Source organism: Myripristis murdjan, chromosome 10 (assembly GCF_902150065.1).
Source record: "Myripristis murdjan chromosome 10, fMyrMur1.1, whole genome shotgun sequence".
Taxonomy (NCBI): domain Eukaryota; kingdom Metazoa; phylum Chordata; class Actinopteri; order Holocentriformes; family Holocentridae; genus Myripristis; species Myripristis murdjan.
The window spans coordinates 8,389,235-8,411,630 of NC_043989.1; the positions used below are offsets into that span (position 1 = coordinate 8,389,235).

The following is a 22,396-nucleotide window of genomic DNA, read 5'->3' on the forward strand; positions in this document are numbered from 1 at the left end:
GCTCTACTTTCCTTACAGAGGAAAAAAGTAGGTCAAGGAAAAGTCATGTTTGAGGTAATTCACTCTGGGGGGACTGCTCCTCTGATCATTAGATGACATTGGTTAACCCCGAGAGTGAGGTCATTTTTGAGTCGAAGCTACACCCAGAATCCAACTCGACTGGTGGCGTGTGTGTGCATTTTACAGTCTGGAGGCTCAATGGGGAGGTTGGGGAAGTTTTCAGGGGGTCTATCAATAGGAAAGTTGAAAAGAGAACAGAATGAAAAGGCAGCATTGTTGTATAAAAAAAATAATAATGAAACGCTTCAGGAAAACGGAGTCTCCGTAGTGTGGGGGCTGGTTTTGTGACCTTGCGGATCTTGTTTTAATCATACAGAGGTTTTCAGTGAAAGTACTCTTAAGGAGCATATTCTAAAGGAATTTCTGCTTTGATGCAAGTGAACAAAAGAGCCACAGCAAAGAATCACTTAGATAGTTCATTCCTGTACTTCATGCACAAAGACCCTCAACAGGAGAGGAATGCAAACACATTGTTCCCCCCACCTATTGCAATTACTTGTGATGAGTACGTAAGGATTAAACAGGATATTTGCAGACTTTTTTTTGGATTAAGTATGATTTCATCCATGCAGGTCTCAGGAATACCTTTTCATCAGGGCCTAATTCTTTCATTCATGTCAAGGCCCTCTTTTCTTCTTTCCCCCCTTTCTCTTCCATGGCAAGCTCAGATTTTCCTTTCACATTCTCCCCTTAATTACAGCCTTAATAAAGGAGCATTCCACTCAACATTTAACTGATTTCTACCAAGGAATTATGTTCAGGAGTGGCTTCCAAAAGCATGCATCTGTTTATAAGTGTGCAAGTATTTGCAGGCTTCCCACACATCCTGGAAAACATGGAAAACCTACAAATTAAATTATTTTTCTAATCATGGAAAACACCTGAAAATTTTGTACGAGAGGGTGTATACCCAACCTGAGCCTGATGGAATTCACTGGGGCCCAACAGCACGGGCTGGCTTTGGACAAAAATTTGGAAATGATGTGTGGGTTCAGGTCAAGTTAGGTCACATCAGCCACATTGCATAATGTGTGTGTGGGGGTATTATAACAATCAATCTGTAGCCTGTTTAAAAAAATGCCCTTTAACGGTTAGAAGTTGTCCACACATGTTCAATCTGGGTACATTAACTGCATCAGGCCCAGGGTGGGTTTGGACATGGAAAAAATAAAAAATAAAAAACAGATCAGGCTTAGTTACAACTCTTTCAGACCCGAGTTGGGTTGAGACAGAAATATGCCGTCCGAGCCTCACTCTAGTTTGTATACAGCCATTGTGTTTTGGCATTCTGTAGTCACATGTATGGAGGTCCAAATACACTAGATCAACAACACTCAAAACAGATGCTTTCATCAACATTTGTTAGTGTGTTATAACATTATATGGATTTTTCCCTGCCTTTTCATTGTAAAATGGAAATTGGAACCATAAAAAATGAGTAGAAAAGTAAAATCTATAAATAAACAAAAATGTGGATGCCAATTCTGGAAGCTTCAAGCAACACAGCATCATATAAATGTGTTACAGAAGCTGCAGTCACTATATGGTTAAACTAAAATAACTCTGTGGACTAGCTACAGTTCCATCAAGGAATTAGTACTGTAGCATAACGTGCTCCTAATAACAACATGCTGTATAACACACAGTGCTGATGACAACATCAGTTGCACGCAGTTTTGAGCTCTTGGGCCACTTTGTTCATTTTGCATGTGAGCAACAACTAACATGCACATGTCATTGAATACATCCTCGCAAGATCCTGGAAAATGATTTCCTTAAAAGAGTGGGAACCCTGTTGTGGTTGAGCCACTTACATTAATACCATATGTACACTTACTGTTTCACATGCACAACAGTACAGCTGGGGTCATATATTAAAGAATCACTTATTTTCCACATTAATCATTAGGCACTTTATGAGCCTATATGTTGGAGTCCCCTGTAATAGGGATGTAATTAAAAACATGTCATTTTGATGGAAGGCCAAGCTTTAATAGCATGAAAGCTATCGGCTTGTTTCCTCCTGAGCCAGCAAATGGATACACAAAACAGTCAATCAAACCTGGTGTGCTGTAGCTACTTGCATTGCAGATTAAAAGAGCAATCAGACCCTTTTCTTCAGTCATTTCTGCAGAGACATCAAAGAAAGGTGGACTGCAGGAACAAGCAGTCAGATAGATTTATTTGAATGGGATCATGGTGTTCATACCCTGGGAAATGGGTGTAGCAGAGGAGGTTTCTGTGACAATAACGTACAGCTTTGAAGGGGTCTTTTGTCCAAGCCAGTGCTGCATAAACTATCCATTTTCTGTCTGCAAGGAGTGCATTTTGCAAAAGCATGATTTGCCCAAACAAAGTGGCCCTTATTTGGTTAGACAGTTTGTATTGGAAGCCAAGCTCTTGACAGTTGTGAAAGAGGCTGTTCATTGAGAAGTCATGCCTGGGCTTTGTTTTTCTTTGCATCTGGCATACTGTCACTCAGCCCTCTCCCACCTGGCTTACCACCAATCCTAAATGAAAACATCAAAGCGATATCTGAAATCTGATGTAATTTAAAAAAAAAAAAAAATTGTAGTGTCATCGCTGTTTTATATACCTAATATTTTTGATAGACAGCGCCGTGGCCTGCGCCAGTGGAAAAAGCCAGACTGTCATCAAGTTTTATCTTGATATAAAGCTGGTTCAGAGTCGCTCAAAAAATGGAATAGAACTGGCTATCAAAAACAATACCCACTTGTACCATACTTATTTTTGGCATGAGCACTGATTTTGTCATATAGAAATCAGATCTAAATGTTTGATTCCTGCAACAGAAACTCAAGTTTCCCTTTAGTTTAAGGGAATTTTAATTGAGAAAATCAGTTGAGCATATTCTTAGTTTATTCTGAGAAACAGTGTGCACAAAGGTTAAATTCACTCTTTTACAAAATTAAATGTGATTTCATTCAGCATTCCGTTTTTCATTTTTACTAAATTTGAATGATCAGAGCTGGAATTGCTATTGACAAATTTATAATAACCAGCTTTGGTTAAATTTCCTCTGACTTGTTTGACCACTCCCTGGGTCTGAGATGTTGTTGTTGGATCCATCCTGAGCCACTCAAAGCTGGTGGGGAGCCATTATTTGAGATTGTCCAGGGTTAGCACATGGCACAAGCTTAACCTGCCTGTTTTTGTTTCTATTGAAAGCAAATGAACTCACAGTGAATCATGCTGCAGGGTATGAATCACATTTCTCACTCAAATTTATGGCAAAATAAAGAGTAATCAAGCTCAAAATGTGTTTCAAATGTAAATTTGTCCTCACAAGCTGCACTGGGGAAATGGTTACTCATCCGTTTAATGCACTAACAAACTTCCAGCAGTGAGTTCCATCTCACAAGCACATTAAACCCCCGCTGGTTCCTCTGACAGCTAGGAATTTTGGATTGGCTCATGAATACTGAATGATTATCAGAGGTACAAAAAGAAATACGGCTGAAACAAATTGAGAGGACAGGCTTGGGATGGGCTGAATTTATTTTGTTTTCTTCCACAAGTATGAAGCAGTGTGATCTCTTAAAAAGAATGTCACATTTTCAACAGAGCAAATGACAATCACAGCCGATTTTGAATCAGTGTGTGGTGTTATTAGCGGTATGCTGTCAACACAAGACAAGACAAATTTGTGTTGTACCAAACGAGCTTCATGGAAGTGTTGAGGTGAAACGTGCTTTTTAAAGGGGCAATGTGTAGCATTTTAACACCGATAAATCATTACTGAATAAACTTTGAGACAAATTACTGTAAACAAATGAAACCACTGTGTGACAGCTGGTGGCCTCAATGCATTTTATGTTGTTTGTCACCGCTGGCATTGCTGGATCGTGTTATGGCACAAAACAGTAAGAGGATGCCATGGCAGATGGTGGAAGGAGTGAAAAGGCCTATGGAAAAATCTCCTCCAACATGTTTATCCTCTTTGTTAAAACCACAAAAAAAAAAAAAAAAAAAAACCACCAGAGAGGTAAAGAGAGGACAAGACCCCCTTTGGTCAGGAAGTAAAAGGATTTTCGGGAAATGCGGACTGAATATTGAGAAACACAAACACTAACAGCACCACTGGCATGAAACAGCAACGCCGTCTGCCAGGAGTTCGTGCAATAGTCGCAAAATTTAATCTATAGAGTCATGTCCACGGCCATGAATTGACTTTTTTTGTGCGTAGGGACACAAATTTAATTTGCACCTGTGAACACAGATGGTTCTTTACCTGTAGTTGCTCAAAGTACTTCCAGAATGGGCTACATTTTGGTAGCTTTAGACAACAAAAATGTATATCCAGGTGGGGAAAGGTTACGTTTAGACATAAAAAATTTTTTTTAAAAAAAATCATTGAACTAAAGAGAGGCTCCCACCCAAGTCAGTCATTTATTTACAGTAATTATAAATATGAAAGTATTAAAAATCAGGTGGTGATGTTCAGTGTACTGTAAAAACACAACACAGAACTCCTGTTAAATGCTTTTATTGCTGTAAGTGCACAAATGGTTATTCCTCTCTCTCTCTCTGTCTCGTACGTTCACATCTGATCTATTGTTTTGAGTTGACAACATCAGTCTTGTGGCCAGGACGGGTTCAGGCTGTTGTCATGGCGATGGGTGGGAGGCTCAGGTGGGAGGATCCAAGCCATGTTTCTCCTGAAGATGACAGAGTCTAATGGAGGGCTGGGGGTGCTGAGTGACAAGTACGGTCGCTGTGATTTAAACCCCGCGGCCTCTGGGGCCGGCGGGCACCAGTCGACCTGCGAGAGGAGCTTGTCAAAACCCAACACGCTGCCCTGCTGTTAATTATCCCTCCATGTTCATAACGTCCCTCGGGTTTATGGAAACAAGCATGAGAGACAATCAGTGATCAATACATATAGATTTGATTGTGTGCTTGCTATGTTATACATTTGTTACATTGCTCTTACACGTATCGCTAGCGATGTTGACCACCTATATTATTTCCATCGCAAAAGAGACAGATACAGCACTTGCAAAGAAGGCACCACCTCATTTTTTTTTCTCATGAATATTAATGTTATGTGTACTTTTGTACGTTATTTGAAGGTAATTCAAAGACAAAGCCCAAAAGAAGTATTTATAATATATGAAATGTTCCAGGTGGCTAAAAACTGCCATATCGACAACTTATAGTATGTTACAGCACATAATGCCACATATGGTACACATATGAGAAACGGGGCACTGTACAACCTGACATGGCAATCCATGGGCAGTACAGTATGGGCAAAAAGTTACGTTTTTCAGGTATGATGAAAATAATGTTTATTTCCTCCTGTTCCTGACTCATGTTTATGCATTCAGCAGAGCAGAATGGCTCATTTTGCTCAACTGATTATCCCTCTGTCTTGTCACTGTGTAGGTGTTTTTATCCTCGCTGATCTTTTGTAATTCTATGCTTTTCTAGCAAGCAGATTGCAGTTTAAGTCATACAAACCTTTATGGGTGGCAAAGCTGTACCAGAGGCAGAATTCATCTTATTGGTGGAGTTCAGACTCAGTGGGCAGAGGCAAACAATCACTTTTTTCTGCCTAAGTAAAGTCACACTGGGGTGCAGTGAATCAGGCAAGATGGAAAAAGGCAGTATGCTAACTGGAGAGTTGACTGAAGTAAGGAGCATTTAAGGCTCAGCGGGCAAAAAACAAGAAATAAACATGTAGAGCCATGTAGATTCAACGTTCGGATTTCAATTTCATTTTTTTTGTTTGTTGTACGGGTTTTGTCAGCTGATTTTAAAAAGGTCCTCACTCCAATGCAATTTTACATTGTGTGTCTTTGATAATATGATATTTGAGATTATTTTACGATGCCTATTGGCTATTGGCTGCAAACTGCAAAAAATACACTCCAGCCTTAATAAGTTATCTATGTTACCCTAGCTGATGTTCGAAGTTCAAACTTGCTTTACAAGCCTGTAGCTATCAAGGTCAGGTTGTTACTAGCCATCTGACCTTTTATTTTGACCATTTTTTCCATTGCCATTCAAACTTCAGAACAGCTCGGCCTCCAAGAGATGTTTAACAACAGTAAAAACAGGTCTGCTTGAGGTGAGCTGGAGATTTTTTTTTTTTTCAATTGCCTGTCTGTTTCTTCTTTTAGGAGTGCAAGATTCCCAGCAGGAGAAAATCATAACAGTGTCCGGAGAGGGAATGGTTCACAGCCCAGATTTCCCAAACACCTATCCCAGGAATACTGTGCTGGTCTGGAGACTAGTAGCCACCGACAACATGAGGATCCAGCTCACGTTTGATGAGAGGTTTGGTCTAGAGGACCCTGAAGATGGAATATGCAAGTAAGAACTTCTTAAATTCACGGATTCCACTGGCATGTAAAGAATAAATATAAACATATGAATAGAACAATTTTTACCTTTTAAAGGAATATACCAGGGTTTTTATGGATGGATCCCTTGTGCCATTGGCAGAACATTAGCCAACTATCATTATCCACAGTAAATTAAAAGCTTGTATTTTTTTATATTGAAAATATATCATTTACTCAATACAGCTAATATTCCCAGGTTTATTATGGTGACTTTTTCAGGTGAGCAACTATGTGTTCATCCAGGTCACAGCTGGGTCAAACTTTTTGTCAAAGTTGTCCCTGGTAGATTAAAACAGCATGGTGCTGATACTTTGGTTTATATTTCACCAATTTCTAATTTTAAAAAAATGTCAGTCAGAGATATGATGATGGTTGTTTCCCACCACAAGTCAATATGTTGTTATAAGAATTAGCAGGAAGGAGTGGGGCCAGTGACAAAAGACCCTGGCTGTCTACACAAACTCACAAAAACTCAAAGTAATATTTTAATGGCTTATGAATGATGCTTTTGAATATGAAAAAACACCGGCTTTATCCATCCTCAGAGGAGGCGTTGTTCTGGACACATGATGAAAGATAACGCAACAGCGGCAATTGCATATTTCCTTTCATGTAAGAGTTGTATCCAAACGGACCACATATCTATTCATTGCAAAAGTGCATGGTGAAAGTGTCACTGACATCAAAGCCAAGCGGAGAGCAGCCTCCTCCTCCAGCAGCAGCAGCAGCAGCAGCAGCAGTAGAAGCTGTGCCACAGACAGAATTGCTTCCGCCTGCCTGGCCAGCTCTCATCAACAGGAGGGCTTCCCCAGTTGGCATGCTGGAAGCACGCTCTGCTTGGGCTAAAGATGTGCGTCCTGGCCGTGTCGTGGTCCATTTTTAAAGATTTAGAGTCAGAGTGTGGCCATTTGTGAAATTGCCTTTGGTCTGCTGTGGCAGCCGGTGAATATTGAAAACCCGGCAGCGGAGTGATTTGTTTCACCCAAGACGCCATAACGACGTGCCCGGTGCAGGCCAGCATATTTCACTTGATTTAGTCGATATTTTTAGTTGCTCACGTGATTGTTCAAAAGACACACACAGGTCTCACCCGCACGCACACACATACACACACACACACAAACACATATACACACACATATACAAACACAAACACGCGCACACATCCTCTACTTTATTTAGAAGCCCACTCTCAATTACTGCCTGGCTCTGTCTCTGTTGCCATTCATTTGAAACAGGGATTGCGAAGCCCAACAATCGATTTACTCTCTGTGCATTATGCTCAGTGACCTGCTGTCAATATATCAGAGCTGACTGGTTAGCACGGAGGAGCCCACTCAGAGGCCAGGGAGAGAGCGGAGATGGAGAGCCGGGGGAGGGTGACCTCGCTAGTCATTCCTGGAGAGCCCCCTAATGGCTGAAGGAGGAACGACAGATTCAGTTCCCCTGAGAGCTGACTAGATCTGCGCCATGGCAACACTAAATCAACACGTGTCACTTAAGAGGTTAACCGTACCTGTCAGGAGACGAAAGGTGGATCTGTGTTTAGATCAGCGTGTCTTTCTAGGTTAGCTGTGTTATCACCCACTCGTATTCTCTTCTCATTGATCATTTGTGGCTGAAATTAATCTCATTGATCACGTGTGATTCTATAAATGTGATTCTGATTCTATATTTTTGGCCTAGAGGTGGAAAAGGCATGGGAGTGCCAGATAAATGACATTAAAATATATAAAAATAAATAAATAAATAAAATAAAGATTTAATTTATGTAGCACTCAACACAGACTGTCCCAAGTGCTCCACAACATAAATATGCTTAATTTGCATACAGTATGATAATGTTACCCCCATTTTCTGTGAATGTGCACATTCTAGCCCTTTATATATTGTTTTCCCCTTTTGTATAGCCTTTTGAGCCTTATAGGCTCATTTTATGTGTTTGTATTGACTTTTATTGTTGTGTTTTATGTGATGTGTTTACTGTCTTACTGTCATTGTGTCTTCTGTTGTCTTTTATCATACCATGCTGCAAACTGAATTTCCTCTTGTGGGGCAATAAGTGACTGAACTGAACTGAACTCAATAAAAATACAAAGCAGGAGATGATATTCAGTGAAAAATAACCTTGTAGTCAGTAAAAAGCCATACAGTGTGTGTGAGTGCAGGTAATCTGAGCCTTGAACACACCTCCGTGGTAGGAGGTGTTGACGAATGGGGTTAGTGTTGCTGTTGAAGCCCCGTGAGGGAAAGTTCCACAGCGGGGCAGGGTGCAGACTGACAACTTTTGTACCGTCCTACCTTTATACAAGACTGCACTAGTTGGCGTCCCCGAGGGAAGAGGGGCGAGAGACAATAACAACATCCTTTTCCAGGGTCATACAAGTCATCACCACGTCTACCGCTCCAGCACTCACATTTTTCATCCCCCCCGCCCCCTTCCTCCTCCTCCTCCTCCTCCCGACCGTGGCCCAGCATGTTTTGATCAGATCCCAAGATACACACCGTTGGCAGGGCTGGCAGACAGATGAACGCAGCGTGCGCTCACAAGCAGAAACAGACACATATTCACAAGTCTATCTATTTCTCCTTTCTCCTTTCTCTGTCTCTTTGTCTCCCTTGTATGTACTCTCTCACACACAGACACACATACTCTCTCACGGTCACTGTGTCCCACATGAACATACACAGACATTCCCATCTAAGCTTCTGGCCTGTTATTTCATCTTTCATGTGTGTCAAAAAAAAAAAAAAAAAACCCAAAAAACAAAATTCAACCTTCATCCTAACCACGTTCGACCAAAAACATTCATACCCAGTGTTATCAATTTGCATCACAACCCAGCGTGATGCAAATCGACGACAGTGTAATCTCCCGTCCTGTAATTCATAGCAATGGCCCGGGATAAAACAAATAAAGGCTGTTGCTCCACACTGGCTGCGAGCCTGGAGCAAGTAGTCTTCGCTAAGATGAGAGAGAAGCTCTGGAGTCGTGATGCTCATCTGCTATTCTGTTTGTCTGTGGTGCGATGAAAAGCATTCTTACCAAATCCACTGCAGGAGAGGCATATTGGAGAGGGATTGGTCTCGCTGCCGGTTGGCATGGCAGCAGGATCATGCCTGACGGCTCACAGACAGGACTGTTCTCAATGAAGCATTTATGCCCTCTTTAGTCTGCATAAAGAACACAACTAAAAACAGTGTTTATGTTGTTCATCTGCACCATTTCAGTGGAAGATGTAGCTACTACTTATTAATCTTGTGTAGGAAGAAAACTAATAGCCTTTTGAATAATACAGAACACAATTTCTAGCTGTGTGTGTTACAAAATAACCCCACTTGCAAGTCTAATCACATATAATGTAGTGCTGTAGTTGCTTCATATTTATCAAGCAGAAATGTCCATGGCTCCTCCGTTGTCTTCCTGACTGTTTTCACTAACTAACTGTAGGTACAGTACAGTATATATGTCAGTGCATTTGTAAATCTGAGAAACCGCTGTTAAACATGGTGGTTCTGAACACATGGCGATGTGTAATGATCAGCCCGTCCTGCATTATTGATGAGCCATCTGTCACAGCGCCAGAGCTGTGTGAGGGCTGGTTTTTAGACAGGAAAGCCTCCATTTTTCACTGGCCTTCATCTACAAAGCAGGACACCGAGGCTAAACTGATATTTTGTCTATTTCCAAAATCATTTCTGCATTCATACCAGCGCGATTTGCATGCATATGAATCGTTGAGTGAGATTTTGACTTTACCTTGTGAGTTTGTTTGTACCACCCTACAAACTTCCTCCGTAACTCGTTCCAAATCAAAGGCTGCGGTGTCAGGAAATTTGTCGACCTTCTCCCTCCAGGTTTATTTAACATCACAGAAAATCCATTTTTAGTCTTGCTCGTGTCCCTCCGTGTTGTTTTATTGAAACCAGCTTGAACTGAATCTGTCAAGCCTGCTCAAAATGTAAACAATGTCCTTGAAAACCAAATATCCGAATTGGCAGTGCTGAATGAGAGGTTAGTGTTCCTGTCGACGCAAACTGCAAAGTGATTAATCCCAGACAGTGAAGAGTCTGTGAAACAAGGCTTTATTGAATGCAGTCCGGCTGGTTACACACACAGGTATAAATAATATAGGCTGAACTCCTGAACTGCATCTGCATTAAGTGCTGGGGTTGATCGATGTTAGCCTTGGCACATCAAAGAGGTCTGGAGCACAGCCATTGCTTGTGCTTCTGCACTTTACAATGTTTATTGGTGTTATGGGGTAGCGAGACGGCCTTAAGGTTAGAGAAACTGTCATGTATTCAGAGGGTCATAAGTTTGATCCCTACAACATGCCCAACAAACCAAAAAAAAAACAAAAAAAAACAACTGACACTCAACTGCAGTCTTGAATTTTTTTCTTAATTAAAGTTTAAATATATGTTTCAGGTAAATTTAATTAACCTTGTGCCTTGAAACCCCACTGTATCATTTTTAAAAAATACATGGGCATCATGAGGAAATAAGTGTGCTTTTCCTCATTCTTGGAAAACAAACTTTTTTGCAGATACAGTATAATGATTTTCAGGCGAAAGCTGCTTATGCCTCTGCACATTTCACTGTTTATTGGGTTGTCATATACATATAATGTTAAGTATCTTGCAGTCCAATTACCTGGGCGATGTCCTTTCATCTGGGAGGAGTCTGACAGTGAAAATGTAAATAGGACTCTGAATATTCAGAATCACCCCCTTTTTTGGGTCGGTGGGTGGGAGGGGGGGTGTTACATAATTAACAAAATTAGTTTTGCAAAGTAACAACTGAGAGTTTGTTTTGCAAGCCAAGTAAGAAGGCCTGGAGACAACCACTAATGAGCTCAAGGTTTAATTAGAAAACTAAATCTTAACAAAATGACAAGGTATGCATGCAACATGAAACATCACTGTAATAGGCTTGTCCCAAGGTCTACATCAGCAACCATTATCACAAACCAGTAGGAGCAGCTGTGAACGCTCCCCTTGCAAGCCACCTGAGATTGGTCTTCAACACACTGGCAATCTCCAGCCCGTCATTTACTTTTTTTAATTCAGGCTGTAAATAACAGAGATGGATCACATCTGCCTCCACTGAGATATTATGGACTGCTGTTAAAGTGAATTTGTTTGATTAGTTTTCAAAACTTTAAAGGTGCACTCTGCAGAATTGCTACGGTCGACTGAAGTGAGGACAGATTAGACTCAGCTGACAAAAAAATGGCACATCATTCCATTATCAATAAGTCAGCAGTGAGAAATATGTAGACTCAACAATCAAATTTCATGCTTATTCTAAACAGTCTTAGTGTCATAGTGTACCATAATGAAGTTAACCTTTATTTCCCTTGATTGTTTCAGAGATCTTTTTTTTTTTTTTTTTTTTTCAATAAAGGCAAGCCAAGAAAACAGCACCATAGCAAACACAAAAAAGTGCAGAGAACCAACTTATCTAGCATCTAAACACAATCAACATCACCTACAAAGCTCATATAAAAGTTCAACCCATACCAGGATGGCCGTTTGGTTAGCGAGTTGTCACCCAACTAGGGGGTCCAGGTGTAAACCCCCTCACAGCCATAACCTCTTCAACTATCCTCAAGCAGCTAATTTAATTTAGTGTTTAAAAAAAAAAAAAAAAAGTTAAAACTGCTCTGTGAAACTTGAAAGTCGTGTACGCAGCTCCATCGTGTGAATGCTTGGCTAAAATACTTCACTAAAATTACAGTAAACTGATCAAAGTGTGCACACTTCAGAGGAGCTGTTTTGCCATGCACATTCAAATTCTGCTCAGCGGCCCTTCCTCAGTTTTGTTGTTAGTGGTTTTAATTCACTGCTCGAAGGGCAGAACACATATATAGTCAAAGTCCGAGATCAGCTTAAAGTTGCATCACAGAATATACGGAAACTTAAAGAAAAAACTCTTCCCGCGTTGAATGCAGATCACGTTTGGTATTAATGCGGCAATTTTGAGCGATTATAATACAGTCAAACAGTAATTTTAGCAAACATCCATACCAGCCGAGCATTCACAAGATGGAGATACCTACGCGTAACAACTTTCAGGTTTCACAGAGCAGTTTTTCACATTTTTTGAGCATGAATGGGAGTGAATCGGGGTAAGTTAACCTTGACTTCTAAGCTACCAAATAATATTCTGTGCACACTTACCCAACCAATATTGGTGACTGACAGATGCAATCGCAACTGTTGACAGGAGGTCAAAATAAGACTGGCAGAGTTTTTTAAGCCCTACCTGTTCCAGGGGCATTTCTCCTGGCTAAGACATTATAGGCCGCTGTTAGAAACCGTTTAGTTACAGCGCAGCTCCTCCTATAGAGGGCAGATGAAGATTAATGAGAAGGAGGGAAAGAAAGTAAACTAAAAGCTCCTAGAGGGAAGAAATTGTTATTGTTTAACAAAGCCGCCCTCATTGTAATGGGACACAGTTTAGGTGCAGGCACAATGGACCGGTGATATTGTAGGCACCACAAGCACACTGAGCCAAATTCTCTAATCTTCCTCTTCTCTCTCTATCTTTGTTTCTTTCTCTCTGGCACCCTCCCAGGTATGACTTTGTGGAGATAGAGGACCCGACCGAAAACACCATCCTGGGTCGCTGGTGCGGGTCACAGTCGGTACCAGCTGGTCATGCGTCCAAAGGCAGTCAGATCAGGATCCGCTTCATCTCCGATGAGTACTTCCCATCTGAGCCCGGATTCTGTATCCGCTATTCTCCTCTGCCCGCGGTAAGTGTGTTGAAATGTGTCGACACACTGGAAAAATGTGCGGTATATGTTTCCTCTATTGTCGGAAATGCAGTTTTACCGACAATGGATTTGAAACCAGAAAAATAAAACGGAATTGTTTTCCATGTAATTGCCTGTTTGGTTTATAACCATTTCTCTTCCTCTGTCTCCATTTGCCAGTACAATGCCTCCACTTTTAGCCTTGGAGAGCTGATATGACAGTAAGCAAAGCACCTTAGGCGAAGCAAAACAACCACTTTTGCAGTTTGCTGTTTCTTACATAACAAGGTTTATTGTTTTGCAGTCAACCACTTTTGCCTACTCCAAATTTCAAGCATTATTGACAAGTTATATTTGGCTGCGTGTGTCACATGGCGGCTGTATTGTCATCTGGCTGCACTGCCGATCCTGTCAGATGAGTCCGGGAGCAGAGGTGCCATGTGTCACTGATTGTGTTGCTTGAGACTCAGCTGGAGAAACGAGTGGCTTGCCATTCACAAAGAGGGCTGCTGACCCTCGGTGGATTCATTCAAGCTCTTGAAATGAGAGCAGGAATTAAGGGATAAAAATGGTTTCGGTGTGAAAATTGTTGCCCTGATCTCTGTCTCTTTCATTTTGTGTTTGAGTCGCATCACCATGTAGACCAACAATAATATCCTCTTTTTCTGCTTTTACAGGAACGGTCTTATTTCAGAAAGATTATTTCCTTCTATATACTGTAATTAAGCACATAGCTAGCAGAAAATTACAGCCCATCATTCTTTTTGCTGATTCCCTCTGTTTGTCCCCACCTGCCTTTGACTACCTATCTGCCTTTGTCCCTGCTCCTATTTAAATTTACTCTATAGAGCAGGCTTTTAGCTGACGCTCTTATTCAGAGTGACTGTAGGCCCAAATGTAGTGTTGCATCCAAGTGAAGCCACAGCTTGCTTGCAGAGAAACACGTGAGAGGAACTATGAAGTGGCCGGAGTGTAACAGTCACGGTTCCTGCAGCCTCATGTTTTACGTTTTTGGAGGGCTGTACGTCCTCTGTGGCACCGCAGGCACCAGCAGTATAGTTACCACTGTAGTCGCATTTACATGGCAGGTTTATATTTTTTCCCACTTTGTTGCAAAAGTATTCATCATCATAATCTACCTGCCTGTTGCCTTTTTCACTGGGTTTCAGTCTAAAGTTAACCAGAAAAACTGTTTGGCTCTACCTATTAAACTTTAACTCAACCAGTGTGATTATTTATGCCTTTTTTAGCAGCGCTGTGTTGGAGAAATGTTTGAGTTACTAAAAATTTTTGTGTGGAAAAAAAAAAGCACAAATGGTTTCTTGCCTGCAAAGCCATCTGTCTGTCCATCCCTCTCATCTCGCCCTCTTGTCCACTTTCCTCTATCTCTGTGCCCTCAGTCTTTAGACCACACACACACACACACACGCAGAACCCTTCCGTCCCTGCATCTTTCACCGACAAAGCCCGGAGATAAACTGAAGTGACGATTGCCGTGTTTTAACCTGTCAAGCTGTAGTTTTGTTCACTTGCGTAAAGTAAACAACATTTCCCCTCATTAATCCCTAATGGCCTGCAGCGCTGTGAAATCTGGGCCTCTTCTTCCCTCTTTAACATGTTTTTTTTTGTTGTTGTTGTTTTGCACCTCTTGTAAGTCAACAGTTTTTTATTCATTAGGTTTAAAAGTTGTCATTTCGATTGTTATGGCTTTTTTTTCCCTCTTCTGCTTATTTACTCCAAAGGCAGCACATGTATTAATAACCAAACTGAATGACAGCAGGCATTGTTATATATGTCATGCTGAAGAATTGTAAATGTGTGGGCCTCTAACTCTCTAATTTTATGTTCCTTGCTCCTGTGACAGAGTTGCTGATAAATTTACTTTAGTTTCACTTGATAATGTAGATAATAGTCCAGCGTTTTGGCAGCAGCTTGCCAAATTGATTATGGAAGCTGCCCAGTAGCTGAAAGGGAAAGGTTGCTGGATCAATCTCCGGTATTGTTGATTCCCACTACTGCAGGATTCCCCCTCAACAAGGACTCCTAACTACATATATATATATGGCAATAGAGAGCAGCAAAAAAGACAATTATTAATGTGAAAATCTGGATTATTTGAAGGTCATGCGAAGTTAACTGGGTCAAATCACCTATATTACAAGATGAAATACAGTGTGATGCATGGATACAGTGTAGTGCCAGTTTTAGCCAACTGAGCTTTCACTTTCCCTTAAATATTCCCTTAAGTAGCTCCAAACATTTTTCCCATATTGTACCACATCACATATATATTCTGTATCTGCTGTTTGTAATGCTTCATTGAAACTACATCACGCTTACATTGAGTCAGTTATTTGAATCCACGATGCCATTGTTTTATGGCTGCACCATTACAACGCGCAGCAAAAATATCTACATATCTCACGCTTCATTTTAGACACATTGAATTGTAATTCAGCATGACATATTTGATATTTTTGGACGCCTCGGGACCTCCGCTAGAATTTAAAATAAAGTTCTGTGGGTTTAAACAAAGCTTGGCTGCACAGCGTGTATATGTAACGCACCGACTGATGAACCCACTGATGGGACCAGCGGGGCTGAAGACATTGTGTGGACGGGGTTGAGAGCCAGAGTGAATTTAATCGATGATTTCATTTGATAATGCATTCCATTTTTTTTTTTTTTTTTTTTTTTTTTTTTTTTGTTAGTGTCAAATAATATAACAGAGCTTGCAAAACATAGCTTGCAACTTTTGGCCAGGTATTAAAATTTGAATCGGGTAAAGCTACTTTGCAGTCCCAGTTTTTTTTTTTTTTTTTTTTTTTTTTTTTTTTTTTTTTTTTGCCACCGACTGTAAAATCAAACAAGAGCATGAGACAGTTTGTCTTTCATATTCCAGCTCTGGAAGTTGTGGAAACCGTGAGGGGAAAGGGAAGCTTTGCCTGGCCTCCCTTTGAACATTCCTGTGACAGTGGAGGAGCACGCTAGAACAGCAGCACTCTGTTTCCTCTGTGGTAAACCAGCGGCTACTGGAACCTGGTGCCATGCGGGGGCAAGCAGTTCAGTTTATATTTAAACAAGCAATAATTCCTCTCCACCACTTCCATGGAATCAGGGGGGGAGAAAAAAAAAAAAAGACCCGGTCTGTAATTCACAGGAAGAGATTTTGGAAAAGCTAAAGGGCCGAGGCGAAGAGGTTGTTAAAACACAGCAAGGCTCAGAAGAGAAGGAGTCTCTTGAATGGGGAATGAGGGATGTTAAGAAGTGGGCTTTGTGGGTAAACAGAGCAAACAAAACATACATCTCTCTCTGCAAGGTCCAAATCGTGAATTTAAGTACACTGCTACCTCGCAAGATTGCCCTACTGCCCAGCTTTGTTTATTTGATTTGACTGAGGAGATATTTACACTTTCAAATTGGACTGAACAGGTTTAAACACTCTCAAATTGTTTTAAAGGGTTTTTTAGACTCACAAATTCATTTAAAATCGCTCTGGGTGACATTACTACCCAAACGCTTACAATTTGTATGCAAATGTGAATTAAGAGACCGGGATTCGGGGAGACAGGAAGCAAGGATTGTGAAAGCAGATGGCAATGACTGGCAAAGCCATGCCGGGCTCTCAGGAGTCACAGAGTTGGCATGATGAAATAGAGGTCTGTTTTTATACCAACCTCAATTGCAGTGTGTGGCGGAGTGCGAGAGAAAAAAGTTTTTTTCACGCACAACAGACCTTGTTGCTTACTCAAAGTGCTCTTGTGCGGGGAAGTGGTTTGCCAGCTCCATGTGAAAGAGAAGATATTGTTTTCCAGAGCTCTCCCAGGATGCTATTTTAGAAATTCTCATCTTAACAGAGTTAGATGAACCTGTCATTTTAGTTACCAGAAATAAATCTGTGTGGTTGTGCAGTGTAAGAACAAAGAGAGCCGGAAACGAGGTAATCACAGCTTGTAAACGAGGTTCTTTCTAGAGGGGCAGGGGTTTTTGAGAGCTTCGTGGTGACGAGAGCCTCATCACCAGCCGATCACGCTTTGGTTTGCCGCTGTCTTCACAAGCCGCCATAGGCAAAACCACACTTACCGGCGAAAAGACGGAAAGAAGTGTCTTTTTCAAAACATACAAGTAATTTCACCTCAGTTGTGCACTGGAATCCAATCAAATAATCTGTAATGCTTGTATTATATTATGTATTTATGCCTGTTTTGTAAATTTTGCAACCGCACCTATTTCAGACATCTAGTCCTGGTGCATCATCATCTGGAAACACCTTTCAGCAAAGGGTCAGGGGAATATAATAGAGGCCAGTCTGTGTTTGGCTTTAATACCTTGAGATTAATTCCCACCCGAATATAGCCCCCAAGATTAAAGACTTAGTATCAGTGCACAAAGAAGAAAAGTTTGCAGTGAGATCATGCTAAATTAAGTAAGGTTGCTGTGCACAAAGACCATAGAATTTAGTTCATATCAAAAGCAGCAGAAATGATCCTTGGTATATTTTCTAATCATATGGCAAAAAAAAAAATGCCTGAACTCTCTCAACGTACGAGCAAAACCCATGATTTGCTGAGCTAAATCTGTAATTGCAGTATGGTGCCCCCACTGAGACGCTGCCACCCCAGTACAGGCTTCATTTAAGCAGTGTTTTATTGAACAGCATATGATCTATTCATCAGCAAACGTCTTGAACAGCATAGATCAGAAATCTAGAGTTTATCTGATAGCAAATAAATCGTGGATTGGGTCTTTAATAAGCCCAATTGAAAGCCTCAGGTGCTCTTTTCAAAGATCATGTCATGTCTTTTCTGCCTTTACATCCAGTCTGTATGCGCCAAACCTAAGAAATCTTCAGAGCTGATGCAGAGCAGAAGCTAAGGTGGTCCATTTTGTTACTGAATACCTTATGTGGGAGCTCTCATTTGCAGCTTATAGCTTTACTCACAGCGTTTTGATCTGTCTCCGGAGGATTGCTTGGCTACTCTATCTGAAGCCCAGCTTGCAGAGTACCGCTAATTGGAGGAGTGTTGCATCGTCGACATTCACAAGCTGTTAATGGTTTCCAGTCCACACCTTTAGCCACTGCCAAGGCTAAGCTGTTAGAAAATCGCACAGCAGCTCCTCTTTTGAAGGGAAATATGGCTCTGCTCTGAAAACGGATCATTCAGCGCCTTGCAATTGGTGACATTAACACGTCTCGTACACCGGTGCCACTGAACGTGCCGCACGGTCACTTCGTTCTGTTCACGTTTGTCTCTGTTTACCTCGTTTGGTATGCAAAATGAATCCCCCCAAAAAAGTGGTTATTGCAGGGCAGCCTCATTAGAGCAAGTCAAATCTGCCACATGAATGCAATTTTGCATCAGCTCTATTTTTGTAGCTTCTGGTGCAACCATGTCAAAACATTAGTACAGTACTTGCTTTTCTCCTCAGGGTCTTATCATTCAGTGCCAGCTCCAAAGACAGCTGAATTTTGAAGAAGTGCTGACTGTAATTTCAGCATATATAACATGGAATTATGCTGTCACTGAATCAGAATGGTGTTTCCTGTGTCGCACCTATTATTCAGTATGACAATGCCACTCCACTTGCAGGTCTGTTTTGCTGACTCACTTCCTAGACCGTGTGTCTGATTGAGCTGAAAATCTGTCTTTTCTGTCTTAACTCCCTCTGCTGCCTCCATTGGGACTCAGTTAAAATTGCTCAGCATTTTTTCTCTGGATTGTTTTGTGGATGCCATGATCCCAAAATTACACATTAACCTTTGGTGGCGTGCACATTGTGCAGTTTTATGGTTTTAAACCATTATATTCACAATTAGTGGAACATCTTTTAAGAGGAACACTCTGATTTAGAGTCTATTCCACCTGATGGAAAGCTTTTGTCCAAATTGTTTTACAGTACGCCGAATACATGCATTTTTAATGTAAGTAAGTTGCTCAGACCCTTAACCCGTTTAATCTTCCTCTTGTACCCGCAGTTATTATGGAATTTATTTTTAATTCTCTCCTTGAAGTCGTCTGGAGGACGATCCACTTTCTTTAATCATTTTCATTTCAAACATTTCCGTCTCTCCAAAGGCTTAGAGACTCGGCTGACGAGACCGTGTTTTTCAGCACTCTGCAAGCTGCATTTCCTTGCAGGTGTCACAATGTTGCCTTTCACCTGTCAGTCACGTAAGATTAGAGAGGCCAGCAAGCTGACATGTTGACATGTTGGACAAACCCGGTGTCACAGGACTGAAAGGTTTAAGAGATTTGCCCCTTTAAATTCCCTCATGGGGAGACCAGTACCCCAGGTATCAATCTCCTGTGCAACCTTGCCGCGCGTTGGAGAGTTAGCAACTTGAAACAAACAATGCTGCTGCACATGGGGACAGAAAATTGGATGGAAAAATAATTACATTTGACAATTTGAACAAAGGCTGTAATTATAATATGCTCTTGGACAGCAACAAGCAGGACAAATAACCTTTGTTACTTGTTCCACTGGTAAATTTTTCCAATGAAACAAGCAAATTTTCACTTGTTTCAAGCGAATTTTCACTTAAAAACAAGTGAAAACAGTCTAAAAACAAGTTACTTCTGAGGTGATCATGTCTTATTTTAAGTTTGAGATATTTTGACTAGAAATAAGACATTTTGACTTGAAATAAGACATATATTCTTGGTAAGATTTTGAGTTTTTGCAGTGTACATAGAGTATAATACACCTTTGTTCACTCATGTGACTGTAAAGAAACTTTTTCCTCCAATATGTAGAAATACACTCATCTCCTCTTCCCTGTTTTTTTCTGCAGAGTGTGTCAGAGCCTGAGGTTCCTGTGGTAATTCCTCCATCCCTGCAAAGTGTTGAGGAGTTGTCAGAGGCTGTGGCTGGACTGAGTACAGTGGAGGAGGTCATGAAGTACCTGGAGCCGGAGCGATGGCAGCTGGATATGGAAGAGTTGTACAAACCCACGTGGCATGTGCTGGGGAAGTCCTTCATCCATAATAAGAAAGCCAGAGGTAGGACAGCTCTGTTACAACTTGACAAAGAGGTTGTACGCTGAGTCAATATGTCTACTGTTGCAGAAAAGGACACGTAACAGCTACCGTTTTCAAGTCCAGTCACACTGTAATGGCTCACAGCCGATGTTTGGTATGTAGACAGTGCACTGAAGCACACAGAGGGCGTCAGGTCAAGCTGCCCTCCGAGGGGGTGACATGCCCTCTTCACCACATGCCAATCAAAGATCTCAGATCTGCCTGGCTTAGACAAACAATTTTACTGGATTTTATTTTCACCAAGCTCTCTGTTTCTATGGTTTAATGTTACACTAAGCCATATTTTTTATCAGACTAAATTACAGCCTGGGTCTGTATTGGAGAAGGCTTTTCCATTCACCCTGATTGACAGAGCATAGATTTGTTGTTGTTTTTGCCTAGATGAAGTTCTTGTGATGGGAAATTCAAAACTGTGCATAATCTGATGAAAAAGTGAAAAAAGACAAGAGCAGTCAGAGAGCAGTCTCTGCACCACCCACAACATCAACATAATGCACATAGCTGCACTTTTCTATGATGCTTCTTTCTGGAGATTTTGCCCAAAATCTGATTTTTGACTTTTGGGTGGATGACCTTGAGTTTGACCCATGCCCTAGATAATCCAGTTGCTTTGCCAAGTTGGTTTTAAATTAAGGGAAAACAGCGAAACGACCAACAGTGATTGCACAACTTAGTCACAGACTAAGTTGTACTTGATGAAATGAGCTTATTTTAATCAAGTGTTCTCCTTACATTTTAGGAGGAGCTGATCTCAATTTGTTGAGGGAGGAGGTTCGGCTGTACAGCTGCACTCCACGCAACTTCTCCGTCTCCCTGCGTGAGGAGCTCAAGAGGACAGATGCCATTTTCTGGCCCAGCTGCCTCTTGGTGAAACGCTGCGGAGGAAACTGTGCCTGCTGCTCGCACCGCTGCTACGACTGCCAGTGTGTTCCTGCCAGGGTCACCAAGAAATACCACGAGGTAAAATGGAGTTAAACTAAAAAAAAAAAATGAGATTGTCTCTGTAGAGACACCCTGCAAATATAAAATCATATGAAAAAGAAAGAAAGAAATTAACTTTTTTAACAAGATTTTTGAGGAGGGAGTCATTTTCTTTCAATAGATGGAACTAGTACTTTCACATGTTCATAATCCACAACATTTTCATGCCAGTAAATGGCCAATTTGCAGCTCTTTATCACCAACTGATAATACCCATGGTGATCAGTAGGAATAGTGACAATGGACACCTGTCCTCTTGAAATATGGTGTTTAAATTTTCACAACTTAGGCAAATAATCTTCCTATGTACTGCAGAAACCCATCAGAAACATCTAGGGAAATGGTCATTTTATTATTGCATCTTTCAACCTTCAGGTAAAACCTTTAAACCTATTAAAAACTGTATAATTCCAAACTTACATTGCGAGTAAGCACTCTTAATTCCTGAAGATTCTCTTCCTCTGGGCATGTTTTGTGCAGTAGCACCATTACATAAGGTGTTTAATGTTTAGGAATTAAAACAAACTTTGAATCCCCGTCTTATTCTTGGCAGGTACTACTGTTGAAACACCGAGGCGGCGGACGGGGCCTGCAGAAGTCCCTGACTGATGTGGCCTTGGAGCACCACGATGAGTGTGCCTGTGTGTGTAAAGACGACTGGGACTGATCTCAAACCTGTGCATCCCGTGCCACTGGAATCCCAGGGGCTGCTAGAAATGAACCTCAGCCTCGCAGCCATTTCCCATCCATTTCCTCTGGGTGTTAACAAGGCTGTCTGCTTATCCTGTTGTCCTTTCACTAATTGGGTGAAAGCAGAACAGACTGGACCCTAATAAATCTTAGAAATGGATTTGGCTGCCGTGGAAATACCTGTAGTCTAGTTTAAGCGCATTTAAGAGACAGAGAGAATTCACTGGAGTGGATCTAGAGTATTATCTATATGCGCTGAAGACATTTCTCCTAGAGATAGGAACTCTATTTGGCTTTTTTTTTCTTTTCATTTCAGAAGGCCTTTTTTGTCTGCTCTTCTTGAGGACTTTTTTTTTTTTTTTTTTTTTTTTTTTTAAAGTTCAGCCGATGTGGGCTGATAGTGTCATGGAAAAAGGGAGCTTCTTTGTTCAAGTAGCCTACTTTTTCTGTCTATAAGAGAGCTGGCTGCAGCTGCCTCCCTCCCTCT

The 22,396-nt window shown here is 41.2% G+C and overlaps 1 protein-coding gene across 1 annotated transcript in view; it reads left to right on the top strand.

The window, feature by feature from the left end:
- The window catches only part of pdgfc (platelet derived growth factor c), a 47,224-nt gene extending 25,338 nt beyond the window's left edge, over positions 1-21,886 (top strand). The window contains exons 2-6 of the mRNA XM_030062246.1: positions 6,207-6,399; positions 13,015-13,195; positions 19,992-20,199; positions 20,981-21,198; positions 21,773-21,886. Of these exons, the coding sequence (XP_029918106.1) occupies positions 6,207-6,399; positions 13,015-13,195; positions 19,992-20,199; positions 20,981-21,198; positions 21,773-21,886 (914 nt within the window). The remainder of the gene's footprint in view (positions 1-6,206; positions 6,400-13,014; positions 13,196-19,991; positions 20,200-20,980; positions 21,199-21,772) is intronic.
- Positions 21,887-22,396: the final 510 nt, after the last annotated feature.